At 34.0% G+C, this 20,720-nt stretch overlaps 1 protein-coding gene across 1 annotated transcript in view; it reads right to left on the reverse strand.

Annotated features, from left to right (window-relative positions):
* LOC123654496 (protocadherin-like wing polarity protein stan) overlaps positions 1-18,923 on the reverse strand; it is a 50,728-nt gene extending 31,805 nt beyond the window's left edge. The window contains exons 1-12 of the mRNA XM_045590396.1: positions 17,800-18,923; positions 13,297-13,498; positions 10,689-10,829; positions 7,652-7,878; positions 7,273-7,398; positions 4,832-4,998; positions 4,279-4,421; positions 3,747-3,917; positions 2,831-3,018; positions 1,837-2,074; positions 1,318-1,522; positions 369-521 (exon numbers count right to left, since the gene is read on the reverse strand). Of these exons, the coding sequence (XP_045446352.1) occupies positions 369-521; positions 1,318-1,522; positions 1,837-2,074; positions 2,831-3,018; positions 3,747-3,917; positions 4,279-4,421; positions 4,832-4,998; positions 7,273-7,398; positions 7,652-7,878; positions 10,689-10,829; positions 13,297-13,498; positions 17,800-18,923 (3,085 nt within the window). The remainder of the gene's footprint in view (positions 1-368; positions 522-1,317; positions 1,523-1,836; positions 2,075-2,830; positions 3,019-3,746; positions 3,918-4,278; positions 4,422-4,831; positions 4,999-7,272; positions 7,399-7,651; positions 7,879-10,688; positions 10,830-13,296; positions 13,499-17,799) is intronic.
* Between the last annotated feature and the right edge of the window lie 1,797 nt (positions 18,924-20,720).

Consider the following 20,720-nt stretch of genomic DNA (forward strand, 5'->3'; position numbering starts at 1 on the left):
AGCGAATTAATCAAATTTGAATTGAATTTTTGAATTACTTGAAATCAAAATCAAAATCGTTTTAATATACTTTAATTAGGATGAATTCTTTTACGTAATATATACGGTATAGAACACCACTACTGATTAAGTGTATGCGATTAATTGCGAGCAATACTGTTTCTTATAAAAAACATTCAAGCAAAAATTGGAAATATTTAAATGGAAAAAAATAAAGCTTCATTTGTATATTTTCTTTTGTAAACTATTTTAGTAATTATTTATTATTTTCTTGTTTAATGAAACTTTTTGTCTTATTTTTGCTAAAAAATTTGTGTACCTTGTACAAGTGTGTCTTGTACAAGCTATACTTGAAGCTAAAGACTCACCAACTAAGGCATCTTCCACAATACTAGCAGTGTAAAGCTGTTGTTTGAATACCGGTTCATTGTCATTGACATCTACTACAGAGATCTCTACATCCGTCGTATCAGACAGAGACGGCACACCTCCATCCCGAGCAGTCACCGTTAACAAATAACCTGGGAATAACAAGTATTTATTAAAATTTCGATTTTTATTCATTTCGAAACATTATTTTTACATTGTTTTTTAATCATCATTACAGCCTATACAGTCCACTGCTGGACACAGGCCTCCACAAGTTTACGCCAAAAATAACGTAAACTCATGTGTTTTGCCCATAGTCACCATGCTGGGCAAGCGGGTTGGTAACCGCAGTACTGGCTTTGTCGCACCGAAGACGCTGCTGCCCGTCTTTGGCCTGTGTATTTCAAAGCCAGCAGTTGGATGGTTATCCCGCCATCAGTCGGCTTCTTAAAGTTACAAGGTGGTTGTGGAACCTTGTTATCCCTTAGTCGCCTCTTACGACACCCACGGGAAGAGAGGGGTGGCTAAATTCTTTAGTGCCGTAGCCACACAGCACGTGTGTGGCTACGGCACTAAAGAATTACATTAATGTTTTTTAATATATAGGTAATATCACCCATGACTAAAGCGTCAGCAATGTCACCGAAATATCGGAAGTTTCAAAATGACAAAAACGTTAATATACAAATGGTCTAAATTAAAGAATTTAGGAGAAATTGTGACGAAAGCTTTTATATTTTTGTACAATATTAAGGAAATCTTAACTATTTGACTTCAAGCAAAATTTTTCTTCATTTAACATTCAATTACTATGTAGGGATGCGAGTATTAAAACAACCGAGCGATGATACAATACTAACTCCTTTATTAACTAATGTTAATACATAACATTGGTTTTATGTTTGTTCAACAATAATTACTCTTCATAAAATTAGTACTAATTCTTACCACTCATAGTTTCTCGATCAAGTAGTCTATTGGTAGTGATGGCACCGGTTTGTGGGTTAATAAGGAATTCCTGTTCGTGATGAGCAACAGCCTCGTTGGATATTTCCGAACTTAGCGTGTACGTTATCTGTGCATTTACTCCCACGTCGCTGTCAGTCGCGGAAACTACTAGAACCGTCGTACCGATTGGCGCGTCTTCGAAAACCTGGTAAAATTAAAAAATATATATTTATTAGTTGATTTTAATGTATGTATAATATAATTTGTTAAGTTGCTATTGATTTTGTGTCTTTATGTACTTTCTTTGTCTATAATAATATCTTAATTATATGCTTTATTTATACAATATTGCAATAATTTCAATCAAACAAATTCCAAAGTCATAGATAAGTAAACTCTTTGTCTAAATAGATTTATTGTTTCTTTTTTTATAGAAGTCCATTTATTTTGTATGAAAAAAGAATTAGCATTAAAAACACACAAGCTTGTAGATAATATTTTAGAAAATAAGTATCTTACTGAAGCAGTATAAGGCGCATTTTCAAAGACTGGTGCGTAGTTATTCGCATCAGTTATATTGATATGGACCATGGCTGTATCAGATCTCCCTCCAGAGTCAGTAGCAGTCACTGTTAGAACGTATCTCCGTTCCTGTTTGAAGTCTAACGGCTGAGCGACTGTTATTAGCCCGCGGCCATTTTGTGAAGTTATAGAGAAACGACCGCGTGTGTTACCGCCAGTGATTTCGTAGTGTAATCTAGAAAGTAACAAAGAAAATAAACATATTATTATTTAATCACCCTTTCCCTCGGATACCCTGTAGTGGAAACCAGCATAATGCAATCAAACAATGATATCTGTGTGATTTGTTAGAAACGTTAGGCTTTTGGTACGGAACTGAACTGCAGAACTGAGCTGTTGCTACCACAACGGCATGCTATTTGTGCCACGTTAACGAAACATGTACGGCAATATTATAAAAATGAAATATTTTTATATATAAGCTACAGAACTGGCGTTTTAATTGCTAGACTATTCCAAAATTCAGAAGTAAAACAAACATTGAATTAAATTAAACATTGAATTTCACAGGATCAGTTCCTTATGTGTTTGCACACAAAATAATAATTTAGATGGACTTAAAATGATATGGTTCTAAACATATATCGATTTTGTTTATGATAAATACAGTTTATATATTACGTTGTTATAACTGATGCTGAATCATAAAAATGGAGCGGCTGTTATTAATGTTAGGATTATAACCAAGCGAAGTGTCAAATAAACCTTTTGGTAATAATAACAGGTAAGACAAGGGACATAACGAGCGACCTCATGGGAATGAGAGCATTGGCAATTTATGTCCCCTAATTTGCGTAACACGAATATATTGTCGGATAAAGTTAGTCAGTATCAGACCATTTATTATTTAGTTTATTATATATTACGTAACAATTTGATGACAATTATGTAAATGAAACAATTTGTTACTAGTTTCAAGTAATTAAATTACCGATTATCTTCATCAGCGTCAGTGGCAGTAACGGTGACAACAGGAGTTCCGGGCGGTTCGTCTTCCGCTAACTCTACCTCGTATTGTGGGGGGGAGAAAACGGGATCGTTATCATTTACGTCTTGTATTACAACTACTACCGAGGCGGTTGCAGATCGCGGTGGTGTTCCGTTGTCTGTTGCTGTGACCTAAAGGAAGAAATTAAAAATTTCGTGAAATCAAAATCCTTCTCCTACACGGAGAAAGAGGCATATAATGCCTAGCAGTGGATGTTATAGGCTGTAGTACTAAACTCATTTATTATGATGAATGAGTTATTTTTGGTTAAAATTTTGTTTCTTAATTAATGACTACCGTGTGATACACTCGTCACTATTATAAAGTTGCAATAGATACTTATTATACAACGTACATATTATACAACTGCCAATACCTCAGACTATTTTTTTTTTTGTACAATTTACATACAATTATCTACATATACATATAACAGATGTATATACCTTGTAAGGAAGGTTATGGCGACTGGATGGCTAGATTAGTTCAATTTACATTTAAACACATTTATACGATCATAATCATTTTATTTCGTTTCTGTTGCAGCTGTATGTATTTTTCACAGCAGTTCAATTTATCTTGGCGAGTGATGCTATTTGGATGTATTTTCAAATAGAACTTTGATTTGTTTGACAGTTTAACAGTTGTTGTTTCGCAAGAGACACGTACATAACTCGATAGAGTCAATAAATACATTTTGTTATCAGGTCAATCATGAAAAAATCCATGATATTTTGATAGGAGACTGTTCACTAGTTTTAAATATGGTCACACAAAAATATTCAAGTACTCTTTGTGTAAAAAGGCCTTATTTATTACTTACAATCGATATGGATTAAATAAATTATTTTTTACGTACTTCAAGCTGGTACTTCGATTGAATTTCTCTGTCCAATTGTGTTGAAGTGTACACCCATCCCGACCGAGGATCAATCGTAATAGGCAAATCATTGTTCCCGTTGTAGTCCTTGTCTGCTAGAGTATACGTTAAATCCGCGTTCACACCTTCATCTGCGTCGTATGCTTGCACCTTTAATGACAAAAAATTATTAAGTCATTAAACTCTCGAGTTAATGAGTCTATGGCATTTAAGATAATAGTTGTCAATATCAAGTTGTAAAAATAAAGAAAATATACTAATCAAAATAATAGGGAGCAAAAAAAAAACCCTGAAAAGTTCTTTTAATTGGTCCAGACAAGAAACAAACCACTTTACCTCATACTAATTTATTATTTTTATTATATTAGTCTTAAACAAATAATATTCAAATATATTTACATTGTTAATTTCAAGTTATTTATACCTTATATCTATTTATTGTAAAGCTGCAAACGAAAAGCTTTAGAAGAGTACGTAACACACGAATAAAACAAGATTTTCCTTCACTTACCCTCACAATACTGTATCCGACGGGTACATTCTCGCTCACAGATTCTTGAAACAAGGACGTATAGAAACGAGGCGCGTTGTCGTTCACATCTTTGACGTTCACCAGCAATTGTGTTGTATTCGAACGAGATGGGCTACCGCCGTCTAAAAGCGTTGTTGTTGTAACAAAGGTTAGGTTTATTTAAGATTAAAAAAACTTAGATAATTTTTTAGGTACGGAAAAAGTTGAAGTTTCCAATTTAGATTTATTTCCATATTAGATTTATTTTATGGATATTATTCGCAAGAAAAAAATACGATTTCTGAGAAATTGAAGTGGGTTGAAATTGAAATGAACAATTTACAAACGTATTAATTAATTTTTAAGATTATTTTTCCATCTAGTTGATTTGGAAAGCTATAAATCACAAATCTGAAACCGGGTAAAACATTTTATCAGAATTGCTCTAGCTAACAAATTATTCTGTTATTTAATACTGGAAATATATCTTTATAGAAGTTAGTGTTTAGGGAAGGTAATACCTATATAAGTTACTTAAAATTAATATTGTTACCTTGGGCTCTGATCACTAAGCGGTAGCTTCGTACTTGCTCATAATCGAGTGGTTTGACCAACGACACGTCTCCGCTCAGGCTATCTATTGAGAACTGCATTTGCGTGTTACCCCCAATGATCGCATATCTGATAGCCGCGTTTGATCCTACATCCGCGTCTGTTGCTCTGCGTGGACGAATTTTTAGTGATATTAGATAATGATACCGAGAATTTCAAAGACTTTTTAAGTGTTTCTGAATTCCAAAGTAAGGGTAGTATAACAGAACATTTTGAAGAAAATCCAAGTCTAGATTTAGGATAAGCAGTATGAAAGTTAATAACTAATGCACTAAAGTATAAATTCACAATCAGAAACTTGTAAAATAGCTAATAGTAATATTAAGATTCTTAAAATATACAATACTAGCTGCCCGGACAGATTTCGTTCTGTCAACAGATTTGAATTTTTTTTTGAATATTTTTTATTGTTAAAACCTTCCGTGGCCCCTAAGGAACATACAAAAAATAAATTACCCGAATTGGTCGAGCCATCCTCGGGTTATGTGCTCGGGTTATAAATCATAGACCAATAGATACATAAAAGGTGTTGACATATCATATAATAGGAGTATCGTCAAGAACTTAAGTAGATGGCATGTTGCTATCAAAATGTCTGTCAAGCACGATCGTGTCCTTGTACATTATAGAAATTGCACGCCATGTTTCTATTAACGGAATTGGATTGCTACCACGCCACATCATCGAACTACGATACTGTAACAACTTAAAAATGTCTGTCTCGAGATAAGCTCTACAAAAATAGATACCCTATCTGTTTTCGAAGCGGCGGCTTTATTTTTTCAACTATTGAATTCTATCTTTTGAGAAATTATAATGACTGTTACTGAGTTTTATCAAATACACAACAAGATATGACAGAATGATTGCAGAATGGATTTTGAGATATGTATTCAATGTCGTGTAACCACACGGTTACGGCAGTAAAGAAGGCACCCCCTGTCTTCCCGTGGGTGTCGTAAGAGGCGACTAACGGATAACACAGTTCCACTATCACCATAGAACTTTAAAAATCAACCGATGGTGTTATAACCAACCAACTGCTGGCTTTGAAATACACAGGTCGAAGACGAGCAGCAGCGTCTTCGGTGCGACAAAGCTAGCCCTGTGGTCACCAACCCGCCTGCCCAGCGTGGTGACTATGGGCAACACACATGAGTTCACGCCATTTTTGGCGTGAACTTGTGGGGAACTCTGTCCAGCAGTGGACTGCGATAGCCTGAAGTGAGTGATTCAATGTCGTGTAAAGAAAACACACGATAGACATAAAAAAAGCTTATGTTGTATAGCAATCAAACGTGATTTAATTAAATAAATTATAGTTATAAAAACTTCACCACCGGAATTGATTATTATTAATGATTTGATTATTTACATACTGTTAAGAAGAACGGGAAAGAAGAAGGCAGTCAATAGAAACTAAACGCAGTTTTGACAGTCATTTTATGTAATTTTTAAACAATTAAAACCAAACAAGTTTGTTTTTACTGAAAACACATTATTTTATTACTGAATTAAAATATTAAAAGCACACAATGGTAGTCTTTATTTGGCACGAACAAAAAGATCCAGTGAATTTCCACTACTATTTCATGTTAAATATGTCGGAAAATGCAATATCAATAAACAACGTTTTATACCAGACTTATAAATTCTTGTACGCAGACGTTCGGCGTTCTAATGTTTAAAAGAAGCAAGGAAATGGAGCAACTTGTCTCTTATTTTACGATTCAGTGACTTTAAGGACGCATAACGTTGGAAGCATTAATTCTGTCGGAAATATAACATTTTTTAATACGATAAGAATTTCTTATTTTTTCGAAGAATTATATATTTAAACTAGTTGTGACCGTGATTTCGTTCGCGTGGAATTAAAAAAAATATTGTTCAGTTCGCAGTTACAAAATAAATTTCCTAAAATAAAAGTAGCCTAAGTTCCTCCTTATTACATCGGCTATCTGCCAGTGAAAGTCCCGTCAAAATCGGCCCAGCCGTTTAAGAGATTAGCCGGGACAAACAGACAGAGAAATATTGTAAAAAATATTATTTTGGTATATGTACCGTGTATAAATCGATATGCATTTAATAAAAAGCGGTTATTTTATTAATACATATTCTTGTTTATTTATGCCCGAAATCGAGTTATTTAAATAATCTGATCGTATTGAAATTTATGCTTTTAGATTATTTTGTTCAAAAAAGGTCTAAAGGGACGTGATTACATTTTATTAAACTCCTTTGATATTATCCACAAACGATAATAGGATTGTGAATATGGACAATATTTGAATACACAATCGGTCGTTCTTTATTTTCTATATAATGTATAGATCAATAAAATACTTAATATACTTATAATAATGGTATATTTGTGACACTCACTTGATCCTAGCAATAACAGGGTTGTCAGCGACACTTATATCTTCATCTATATTTACTGTATACGTTTTCTCACTGAACTGAGGATAGTTGTCGTTATCATCCAGTATATTTACATGAATTGTTGCGCTGAAAAAAATATTTATTTAAAATATGTCGACAATTATAATTAAGTCGTGGATAATAAAAACAAATTTAAATCATAACAATTCAAAATATGGTAAATATGTAATGTGATTGAATTTATCTTTTTCTTTCTATGTAGTAAAGGAAAAAATAAAAATTAACTGTTAAGTTGCTAGACATGACAATTTAATTTCAAGACTGAAGAAAAAATTCTAAGTTTTGTTTGTAATATGTTACTGTATTTGTAATATTTTACCTGCTAGATAACCTGTCAGATAGCGGACTGGCTTGATCCGTAGCCTTAACAATAACAGTATATCTTGAAACTTTTTCTCTATCAAGCGTCGCTCGAGTTAGTAGAGCACCACTCCTACCGTCTACTCTGAAAACGTCTTGGGCGACCACTTGTTCGCCATCTATTGACTCGTTGATATCTTCTGGTTTAAGACTTTCTGCTTTCACTGAATCGATTGAGTATTCCACCTGAGGGTTTATTAAGGAAAATATACATTTATCAATGATGGGTATTTAATACTATGGCTGTGTACATGGAATTTGTTTTAGTTTATATACTAATGTATATACTTAGATTCATAATGTTAGATAGGTACTTAGGAGATGGTTCTAGATATGAAAATAATTTTGTTTTATAGTTATCCTCAAATTATAATGAAATTATGATGTACTATATAAAATTTTAATTATTATATTTTGTATAAGTGTGTTAAAATCTACAAATAATAAAATGGTAGGAAAGTCAAAACTGTACATTGAATATTTTTTTAAAAGAATACTTGGGGTGTGATCTACAATCGATACCGAAGCCAAAAATATAGTTTTAGAATTTTTGTCTGTTTGTCTGTTTGTCTGTATGTATGTCCGGGATAAACTCAAAAAGTACCACATGGATTTACTTCAAATTTGGCACAAATATTATTAAGAAGTCGGGTCAACATATAGGCTACATATTATCATGCTATCACCTACCGGGAACGAGCAGTGAACCTTTATTTCCTCAACGCATTCTGTAATAACTTGTAATCTAATATAGCGTATTTGAATGTTGTTGTTATTATGTTAATCTTCATGCTATATTACAAGCTAGCTTCACACTATAAAAATCACGCAATATAAGTAACTAAGCCGATAAAAATAATTAAATGAATATAAGTAGACAAGACAATTTTAAAGCAGCGCCATCTATGAGATTTTTCTGTAGATATGAAATGTAAATAATTGTGTTTGCTCGCAAACGAAAAAAAAAACCGACTTCAATTACACCGACAAGTAATACAACGTAGATTGACGAAAAAATAGTCAAGCAACTACGCGTTATCGAAGATTACTCAAAAAGTAGTTATCAGATCTCGATAAAATTTATATGTGACCACATGATAAACATCAGCTTTCGATTAAATTAAAAATTATCAAAATCGGTACACCCAGTAAAAAGTTATTGCAGATTTTCGAGAGTTTCCCGCGATTTCTCTGGGATCCCATCATCAGATCCTGATTTCTTTATCACAGTACCAAACTAGGGATATCCTCTTTCCAACAAAAAAAGAATTATCAAAATCGGTACATCCAGTAGAAAGTTATGCGGTATAATACAACGTAGGTCGACGAAAAAAGCGTCAAGTAAAAACGCATTATTGGATATAACTCGAAAAGTAGTTGTTAGATCTCAAATAAATTTAAATGGGACCAATTGGCACACACCACCTTTCGATTAAAACAAAATTTGTCGAAATCGGCCTACCCGGTCAAAAGTTCTGATGTAACATACATAAAAAAAAAAAAAAAAAATACAGTCGAATTGAGAACCTCCTCCTTTTTTCGAAGTCGGTTAAGAAGAAACGGGTAAATGAATGTTATTGTAAAAGGTATAATCGTAGGTATTTTTGATGCTGTATAGCGTTTACGCAGACGACGACGCGGGCAGCAGCTAGTAAATAAATCATCATCATCATCATTACAGCCTATACAGTCCACTGCTGGACATAGGCCTCCACAAGTTTACGTCAAAAATAACGTGAACTCATGTGTTTTGCCCATAGTCACCACGCTGGGCAGGCGGGTTGGTGACCGCAGTACTGGCTTTGTCGCACCAAAGACGCTGCTGCCCGTCTTCGGCCTGTGTATTTCAAAGCCAGCAGTTGGATGGTTATCCCGCCATCGGTCGGCTTCTTAAGTTCCAAGATGGTTGTGGAACCTTGTTATCCCTTAGTCGCCTCTTACGACACCCACGGGAAGAGAGGGGGTGGCTAAATTCTTTAGTGCCGTAGCCACACAGCACAAAAAAAAATAAATGTCTTTATTAAACAGACTTACACAAAAGTTCACACTATTCGCCATCATTTTACCTTGAAGATTATGAAGAAGTTAATGCGTTACGATGTCTATTATAATATTTTTCTCGCGATGACAGCCAACGACTTTAAAAGAATCTCGGAAAAGTTATAAATTATTCATTCTCCATAATAACCGGGTCATGAATATCCATCGTGGAAGGGCTCTGTTATGTAGAGCTTATGATAATTGTTTCGATATAACAAGTGATGTTGGTTGTCAAACTCGTTTTAATTATGGATGCAGTGCACTAATAATGTCTTACTATCTTGTATTATTAAGTGAAGCTTCCTAGTCTGAATAGTTAATCAATTTAAAATTTTTATTGTGACTTAGTCTTGAAAATACATGTTTGATAGCTGATATTAAATATATATGTACACATGTATTTTTATAGTATGTATATGAATTATTTTCTCGTGTATATAATATAACGATTGTAACTAGCGTTACCTTATTTTTCCTCCCTTTTTTTCTCTTAATATGAATTTTACTAATACTCAAGTTTACACACCTACAAACGTCCGCTCTTGTACGTCCTAAGGTTGGCTGGTAGAGAATGCTTTTAGCATTAAACCAGCCTTTTGTACAATTCTTTAATGTTTTGTGCAATAAAGTAGTAATAAATAAATAAATATATTTTTGATTTGTATAGTTATTTTAACTCCACAATAAGTACACATTATGATCTCATAAATGTAGCATTTCAACGTTTCTTTTACAGAAGAAAAGTATCTTATGTCTGAAGCAGTTGTTATAGTCTTTATCTAATATTGCGAATCAATTTATTAACTATACAACTTCGATATATACCATTTATAAACCAACTTAGAATTAATTTAACTTGACTATTGTAAAGTTACTTCAGGATTGACATTATCAGCTTATTCAGCGTAGTATGTACTGTTATTACTAATATCTTAAATTGTAATATGTATTGTTACCTCAGCATTTTTTCCAATATCCTGGTCTGTAGCCTTCAGTGTTAACACAGTTGTTCCAGGACTAGCGCCTTCTCTGACCGAGGCTTCGTATTGCTGCATTTCAAATATCGGCGCATGATCGTTGCAGTCCAACACGTTTATCTAAGGAAAAAAAATAAATATTACTTACTTAACATTTTTGAATATCATATCAAAAATTGACCGCTCCAGCGGGATTCGAACCCGCGTCTCCGACTGACCGTGTCGGCGCTCTAGCCAATTAAGCTATGGAACGATGTACCCGCTAGAGCGAAATTTTTGATATGATGATTTTTATTTTCGGTTTAAGTGAACCGTGGCGCCGTCTATAGTGAGTTCTTTACAGAGACCCGTAACTATTCAAAGTTTCATATTACAATGAAAATCTTTGACAGGAGACGATACCATGCTATTATTAATACCTACGATTTTATTTTTGTGTTACCCCCACATTAGGAATTCTAAACATTTTTGAATGTCATATCAAAAATTGACCGCTCCAGCGGGATGAACCCGCGTCTCCGACTGACCGTGTTGGCGCTCTAGCCAATTAAGCTATGGAACGATGTACCCGCTAGAGCGAAATTTTTGATATGATGATTTTTATTTTCGGTTTAAGCGAACCGTGGCGCCGTCTATAGTGAGTTCTTTACAGAGACCCGTAACTATTCAAAGTTTCATATTACAATGAAAATCTTTGACAGGAGACGACACCATGCTATTATTAATACCTACGATTTTATTTTTGTGTTACCCCCACATTAGGAATTCTAAACATTTTTGAATATCATATCAAAAATTGACCGCTCCAGCAGGATTCGAACACAAAAATAAAATCGTAGGTATTATTACTTACTTACTTTGATATTAGGGTTAGGTTACACACATTTAGAGGTTTTTCAAAAACAAAAAACAATCATAATCGAAAATTACCTTTTTCAAGTAGGATTCAAAAGTTCTTTTAAATTATCGTTTTATAAATTATTTTTTTTTCTTTAATATATAAAGTTTGTCTTTAATAAATGAATGAATTATTATTTTTTGCATTAAACGGAGTTATTATCGATTCAAACATGATAGTTAGGTATCATTAGTTCATTATTTTACGTTACTTTAACATACCTTCAACTATTGATTTCAACTTAAAATAATTGACAGAAAGTTTGTCATTTTATTTTACATAAAAACGTAGATATTTTTACGTATTTTATTTATAACCGTAACGACCACTTTGTAGCTTGTTATACCAAATCAATCGTCATTTCGAACCGGTAGCTGATTGAACCTTCAAAAGTGCTTTAAAAGTATTATTGAATAATTTAAATTAAAGTTATACGAAACATTTCCTGTACCGACATATTACTTCGAAATACACTATTGGGTAACATTTTCGTTCTATATTCTTGATAATTCGACTTTACATATACAGGAATGTTCGACTCTTTCGGATTCCTATTGCGGGTTCTGTAGGTGTAATAGGTGACCTAGTTGGGTGGACAAAAATTCCTAGTCCTTCTTTAAATTTTACTTTGTATACGTGCTACTACGTAGTTAGGAGTCGAGTATCCCGTATATGTTCCTAGTAATAATTTGCATCTAGTTTTATTACTGTCTAGGTATACAAAATGAAATTATGGGCTTATTGTGTAATTATTTTTAGATGTTGAAATTGTCCTTTATTTCATAACTCAAATATAATTTACAAAACTTTGATACTCAAGTAAATAATATGAATTCTAAATTAATTGGAGAGATAAATTTCCTTAACTGGGATTATAATAATTATAAATTTAAATAATTAAAAGTCAGAGGGTTACTTAATTTCGTATACAGAATCTAAAATCACTTTCTGTTTATTACATTGATTTGTTTATAATAAATTAATTTATAATGAATATAGAGGGGTATTAAGGTATGTAAATGATCGCTTGCATTAGTAATAACATTATTGAAATATTATGATATATCAATTAATTATTTATTAATATAGCTTTGAGGCTAAAACTACGTTTAGGGGAGTGCGAGGAACATCACGTCGGGGTCACCAGTTTGGGGGTGTGAGCGAGGAACAGGGTGTGAAGTCCCTTATCCACCATCGCAAAAGGGAGGATCCTCCGACAAACGAATGTTGTGTCTGGTGCCCCCCCCCCCTCCGACAGTTGCTGTCGGATTTTTGTATATATTTTCAATCGCTCGGATTTTATTCATAATTGTATAAGTTTTCAAAAAAGTTCAGGACGTTCTATATCTTGCATATTGATTTTGTTAATAGTTAAAATTTGAACCATTGTATCAATTTCTCATACTTAGTTATAGGTACAAGAATGAATGACTGTACTTTATGGCTCAGACTTCCAATTGACAGTTTTTTTCTGTGTATGCCTACAAAAACATTGCATATATGTACGAATTATCTTAATTAAGTATTAAAATTTAATGCCCTTTACTTTTCTCAACGTTTTAGGCTTAGATAAGTAAAACATAAGTATGGTTAATTTCAATATTACTACTTACTTAATAAAATAAACGGAGTTTAAAATTGAAAACTTAATACAAAGAAAAAGAACGAATAATGGTACTTGGTACAAACCTGAAGCGTGGTGGTACCACTTCTCGGTGGAAACGTATCATCCTGAGCTACCACTCTAAAGTAATGGACGTCAAGTCTCTCTCGATCCAGGCGGGCCTGCGTGGTCACCACACCGGTTCTAGTGTCGACCGCAAACATGCCAGCAGATCGGGAATCCAGCAAACTCGACATGGAGTACGTAACTGGACTGTTTTCTGGATCACTGAGGAGTTAGGCCACATTAAAAGCATGTATAGCAAAATTTTAGTTTCGAATACATATACAAATTAATATACGAATTAATATACAATACAAATTAATAGAATACAATATTGTTGAATAATAGCAGTAAAATGGGATAGGATTGTAACACTGGTTTATCGTTTTCCTAAATTATGGGTGTTTGACTGCTAGCTACGTTCCTTCAAATAGGGAGTTCTGGAGGTATAATAAAACGCGTTTCGAGAAAAAAAAAACCTAGCCTTTTTTTTAAATTTTACTTTGTCCTAATTATACGAGCTACTCTAGCAAAGTACTTCTGCATAACCGTTCAACGCTATTTTTCTTAGCCTTAAAAACGTCGATAAAGTTAAATGTTAATACTAACTGCCGCATACAACTAAAGAACCACATAGGGAAATGAATTCTATTTCTCATAGAATGTTTCTCATTATAAATTATTATAGGCGTGCTTACGCGCTCACGAAAGGTATCATTCGGAACGAGTCTATCAAGCTTTATTTAAATAAAGTGAAATTTAAAACAGGATAGTAATTGTTTTTACGCAGAACCTGACCAATAACACCTATAGAACCCTGTATTTAAAGGAACGCAGTTGAATAGCTTATATATATGACTGTGAGCATATTTTTGGGTTATAGGTATAAAATAGTTTGATAGTTTACATTTCGTCGTTGAAAATAAGTCAAAATTATCAAATTAAGGAGAGGTAAGATACCGTAAATATTACTCAAATAAACCGTACCGTAATAACCGTAATACTCTTAAACAAATACCTTTATATTAATTGTTACTCTGCACTTTATTTTACAAGTTTATACTGGACAATCGGTCTTTCGATTTTCTAGCCAATGATATCATAGTATTAAAACCTTCAAGGGTTATTTACATGCTGTAAGAGCTTTAACATCGTATTACCACCGGCATAGTTTAAAACCTGCATTGAGAAAACTTTGATAATCAAGACTTTTTACGAACACTAATATGGCGTCGAGGATTCTTTCTAAAATCTTTATAGGGTGAGTAGATTGTTTTTTTTTTGATCTTTTGATATATATTACATTCCTAGGTTAAATTAGTATTATAGGTCAACAAAATCAATCGAAAGACAACAATGCATAATATAAATCTGTTTGAAAGGTACCGTCTAAAAAATCACTTTCGGTTAGTTTTTATTAAAAAACTTAACTATCCAAACTTCAACCGCCACAAGCAACATCCCGTCCTAGTTATTCGTACACCACCGCATCTAATTACATGGGCGGCGGCGCAATAACTCCGCAAAGGGAAATTTAGTCTCACGCAGTTAAAACGAGGAAATTGACTAAATTCTCTCTTTCTACTTCATAAAGGAACTTATTCAATTTAATAATGTTATTATATTTAGCATATCTATTATATTCACACAATTATGATAAGTTTCTTCAATCAAAAAGTTTACACAATAGAGCGTAAACTTATTCGTACATGATTTTATATAAAAACTATAATGGCGTGTAATTTAATTTTGACATTTTTATAATATGTAATTGTGCGTGCAGGGGGTTTTAAAAATTCAGGATTCAGGAAGTTGAGTCTGACGCTTCAACAGTAATTAACATTGCAAATTAAAAACATTGAACATAATTATATTCATAATATCTCGTTGAATTATTACATTTATAAATAATCTACAAAAATAAATAATTAGCAAACAAAATAGCAATAATAAACAAAGTAAAAAGTAATACTTCAAATAAGCAAACATGCCAGACATAGTCTAGCCAGATACTTTGTACTAAGAGATAAGTTTATCTAGCATATTCCAGTGACTTGAGCAAGTCGTAGTAATTGAGGTATTTTAGCTTTATAACCCGTCGGCTATTGTTAGCCGTCACGATTACATTGTTTCCGGACCGCATAAAATAGATGAGATCATAAAAGCTCAACGAGCCAGCTTAGAGTCAATTAAAGCAAAGCAGATGCTTTATCGTCTTGGTGTTACTTCCGTGGCATTCATGAGTCATTGATTAAGATAATTCACTTTATAGAATGAAATGTCATTTGAGAATTAGATGATGTAATAAAAAGTTATGGCCCTTATCATTTATACGTCAATTCGTAAGGGCAAATGAATTTTATGTGAATATTTACCGTTTAAAAGTACATTTACAAACGATACGCCAATGTAGCAAATGGAACAAAGAAATTGAACTTATAATGTTAAAAAATATAATCTTATACTATTAAACGAGCAATTCTTGTATGTATATATATATATATATATATATATATATATATATATATATATATAGAATCTGGATCTCGGAAACGGCTCCAACGATTTTCTTCTATATTTTTTATTATTGTCGCTAAAAAAATATTATTCATATTTATAAATATGTAATTCGTATTTAAATATGATTTTCAAAAAAAAAACACGATTTGTTGGAGCGCCTATCAGTTTTGAGAAGCAATTTCTCTCAATCTTGTAATTGTGTATTTTATATCAATTTTTTATTCATCGTTATTTTTTATTTTTATTTTGTGTTAATTCATTATTAGTAATTATGTTTGCAGGCAAACGAAAATAAATCGACTTCAATTACATCGACAAGTAATACAATGAAAAAATAGTCAAGAAATACGCATTATCAAAGATTACTCCAAAAGTTGTAATCAGATCTCGATGAAATATGACCACATGATAAATATCGGTTTTCGATTAAGTTAAAAATCATCAAAATCGGTACGCCCAGCAAAAAGTTATGCGGATTTTCGAGAGTTTCCCTCGATTTCTCTGGTATCCCATCATCAGATCCCGGTTTCCTTATCATGGTACCCCACCAGGGATATATCTCCTTTCCAACAAAAAAAGAATTATCAAAATCTTTTCATAAACGACGAAATTATCCCGAACATACATTTAAAAATATATATACATATATGTATATACTAGCTGTGCCCGCGGTTTCGCCCGCGTTGAAACCAGTTTGTCACAAAGTTGTCCCGGCAAACTTCCAGTGAAACTCTCATCAAAATCGGCTAAGCCGTTCCGTAAACCTTCCTCTTGAAGCTCTCCATTACTCCCTCCATTGGCGAAACCGCATGAAAATCCGTTCACTAGATTTTGAGGGAATCGATCACAAACACTTTTGGGGGACTTTGTTTTATAATACACTAACTGTCGCCCGTGACTACGTCCGCGTGGTTATGAAGATATGCATTACTATTAAGATGCTTAACGCAAATTATTTTTTTATTTCAGTCACTTGAAATGTTTATCACATTGAGTAACTTTTTAAAAGGCACAATTTGGTATAATCTAATAGTTATTTTTATAAAACCTCTCTATACACCACATTTTTAGTTTTATTTTCAGGCTGGAGTATAAATCTATCTGGCGAACTTATAGCTGCTGTATATATTTCATACAAACTATCAACCCCAATTAAACCCCCTTAACGGTGAAATATTGCAAAATCCGTTCTTAGCGGACATTTTCTAACTATAATCTACCTCCCTGCCAAATTTCATCTTTGTCCATCCTGGATGGATGGACCGACCAGCGGTTTTTGAGATCTCATGATGAGTCAAATCAAATCAAATCAAAAACAGCTTTATTCAAATAGGCTCCAAGAGCACTCTCGAATCGTCATTTCATTAATTTTTGAGTTCTCGTGATGAGTGAGTTAGTGACCTTTCCCTTTTATATTTCGAGATTCGATGCATTATTTGGGCACCTTCTCACCATCTATAGATCATACGTTTTAAATTTCAAGTCTCTTACTTCAAAAACATAAGACTTTCATACAAATTTCCATCCCCCGTTTTTTCCCCTTAGGGGTAGATTTTCGTAAAATCAGATCTTAGCGGATATCTACGCCCCATAAGGAACCTACTTGCCAAATTGCAAGTTTGTGGGTGTTATAGTTTCGAAGATTTTGTGATGAGTGAGTCAACCTACCCTCCCCCGTTTTCACCCGAAAAGGGAGTTGATTTCTAAAGACATATTATTTGAAGATTTCGTGATGATATATATATACTATGACGAAAGAGCAATCAAGAAGAGCAATATATATATATATATATATATATATATATATTGAGTTTCCTCCGGCCGGATTGAGTAACCTCCTCCTTTTTTGAAGTCGGTTAAAAAAGACTTCATCCAAACCGGCAGCGAATCATTTTAACTCTCTCTTCTACTACTAATCCTTCATGATTTACTAAAAATACCGAGCGGAGCTCGGTCACCCAGGTACTGTACCATGAAATTAAATGTCGGTAATAAAGAAAACTTACCGTGCTCTAACTGTTGTGACTATAACTCCTGGCGGTTGTTCTTCAGCGACGGAAGCCACATACAAGGCTTGTTCGAAGTATGGTGATTGATTGCGCAGTTCCCTTTTTACCCTTCTCGCTATATCAGTGTCGTTGAGTTCTTGATGGTGATACACTATCTTTAATCTGTGGTCCGAGTCTACAATATTAGTCCGTTCACAGTCAAAGGTGAAAAGGATAGATACTTTCCACATGGGTTCTTGAATACACACGTCATTGCTCGCCACCAAGTCCCCTTGACTATTTTCGATAACAAAGCGAGGATCACTCACATCCAAAAATTGAACACGACACATTTTTTGCACTGTTCTCGGTAAGAATGCCGTCAGAGAGTTTACAAACTGAGACTTTTTCAAACAGATTCCCTGCCACCGATCCGTAGTTGGTATAGCAAAACTGGCGTAGGTTTCGGAAATCCACTGTTTAGCTTCAGCTATTTTTACATCTATGGCCATATCAAATGGTACTAGAAGAGATCGCTTTTTCCTACTACTATTTCTAAGGAAAACGTCCTCGAACATAGCGCTCGACCACGGATACGCTGTCGACAGCACGTTATATTGACTAGAACCTAATTCATTTTCTTCTAACAATCTCCAGTCTATACTCTCTTGATAGATGACCTCTCTCTTATCCCTGACGTGATCATCTTCATATTGAGCAGCGGCATCATTTTGATCGTAAACTCGATCAAAATCAATATCGTACAAATCAGCATGGCGCCTGCTGCAATCCTCACCTGCGACCAATATTCTGATCGGTAAGCTATAATAGTCGATATCTCGAATGCGTTCAGAGGTTGAATCAACGTAGAATGTGAAAAGATTTGGATAGAGGACGCCGTCACATCTTAGTCTTTTACGCAATGTTACAAGTCCGCTGGTTCTGTTGACTCGGAGAATGTGGTGGACAAAGTTGGCGGTGCGATGAACATCGATGTTGTAAGTGCGTTCGGAGCCAAGTTTGTAGACGGCTGCGTCGAGGACGACATAGCCTGGTGGAGCTGTATCGGGGACGATGATGAGATAGGCGCGCGCGGCTGTTAGCGCCAGCGCGACCAATAGCGCGTGCGCCCACCGCGCCATATTACTCATTCTTCACCTGCAACAGCGCCGCCTCGTCCGCCGTAAGCTCGAGTTAGCCATCTGTGGAAAAAATATTAATAATTAAAATCAAGTTGACATTTTTAGAAATTTATTAATAAAAATTAATCGCTGAAATGTATATACGCACATAACTTCCGAACGACAGCACCAAATGTGATAATTTTTTTTGTCGATTTTTTCACTGTCTTTGTCATATTTGTCAAAAAAATTGGTTGTCTGTAAAGTTGGTTTACGGACGATAGTTTAACGTGACAACGTCATAATAAAACATCTCCTCGGACGCATAGGCCAATCGAGTGGAGGAGAGATAGATGCAGCCGAAGCGTACAATGAGCGTAACGGGACAATGTGTCATCCTTTTTAGTGCATGTTCATCGATTTATTCGACATTGTCACGTCAAAAATCGATATAGTTATGAAAAAAACAGGTGGTACGGAGTTCACCCAGTCATATGATAACATTGATTATAACGTTTAACAGCAGGTTTTCAGACAGAATACTGTCATTTATTTCTACTGATATATTATTTAATATTTTATAATTTACGTATATAAAATGTAAAATTATGGACACCTGTTAACGTGAGGAAACTGAATGATGGAATGTATAGAAAGGATTATTTATGACGTAAAATGAGTGTGTACTTGTTGGACTATAAAATACACATTAATCGTTTGTGATTATTTTCAAACCGTTTATAGTTTGACCTAATAATATATTAAAGATTCGCGTTACAACAATATTTTATAATACTAAATGAAATAGCTTTTAAGGCAGTTCTATACTTGTTGCCATAAATATAAATAATATTCACGAATATTCGAGGTTATTACTAAATTATGCAAGAAAACAGCTATAACAAAATTTACAATGGAATGTTTCATTACAAATATATTTTATTGTTTAAGTTTGAATTCTAATTCTGAACTTTAATTAAACGGGACACGGTAAATTTATCCCGGAGATGCCTTAAAGGTATATCAAAATTCTAGCCTTTGAGTGGGAGGCCTTTGTAATGTTTTTCAATTTGAACTGTAATGGAATGTCTTGTACCTAAATTTAGGCAGCAACCTAAAAGAACAGATAATTATTTAAGGTTTAAAGGAGCGACTAGATAAGTATTTAAAGACATATTTTAGATCGCTGATTTACATAACTATACATGCAGCGATTTACATAATTCTATTTAACCGCTGAACTACGGTCAAATATCAGAGAGCATTCGCATTCAGCCTGTATCATCCCACTGTTGGACATAGACCTCTTTCTCCATGCAGGAGAAGGATTAGAGCTCAATCCACCGCGCTGCTCCACTGCGGGTTCGTGGATATGTACTCATAAGTAACGGTCGCTATCAGGTATTTATGATAACAACTGGAACCGACGGCTTAACGTAATCTCCGAGGTACGGTGGGGAGACCTATAAGGACAGACATCGAAACCGGAAAGTAACATTTGTAAAAATCAAATATCAATCCCGAGCGGAAATTGAACCCGCAAACCGTCGATGTTTGAGACTACTAGCACTACTACACCAGAGCGGCTGTTGATCAGAGAGCATTGTGATACAATTTATTGTAGAAATTATCTCATATAAGACGTAATTAGGGTGTGCAATATTTTTATGTTGTTAATTGCAAATTTCACTCGCGATTACAATTCACATCGACCCAGTCCATTTGGCCGTCCAAACCCCGATCTAGCCGAACCTACTGATTTTCTAAGTTTTCATGCATTTAGAACTAATTTCACGAGGAAAACTAAATAATTCAGGA

This window comes from Melitaea cinxia, chromosome 6, assembly GCF_905220565.1.
Source record: "Melitaea cinxia chromosome 6, ilMelCinx1.1, whole genome shotgun sequence".
Taxonomy (NCBI): Eukaryota; Metazoa; Arthropoda; class Insecta; order Lepidoptera; family Nymphalidae; genus Melitaea; species Melitaea cinxia.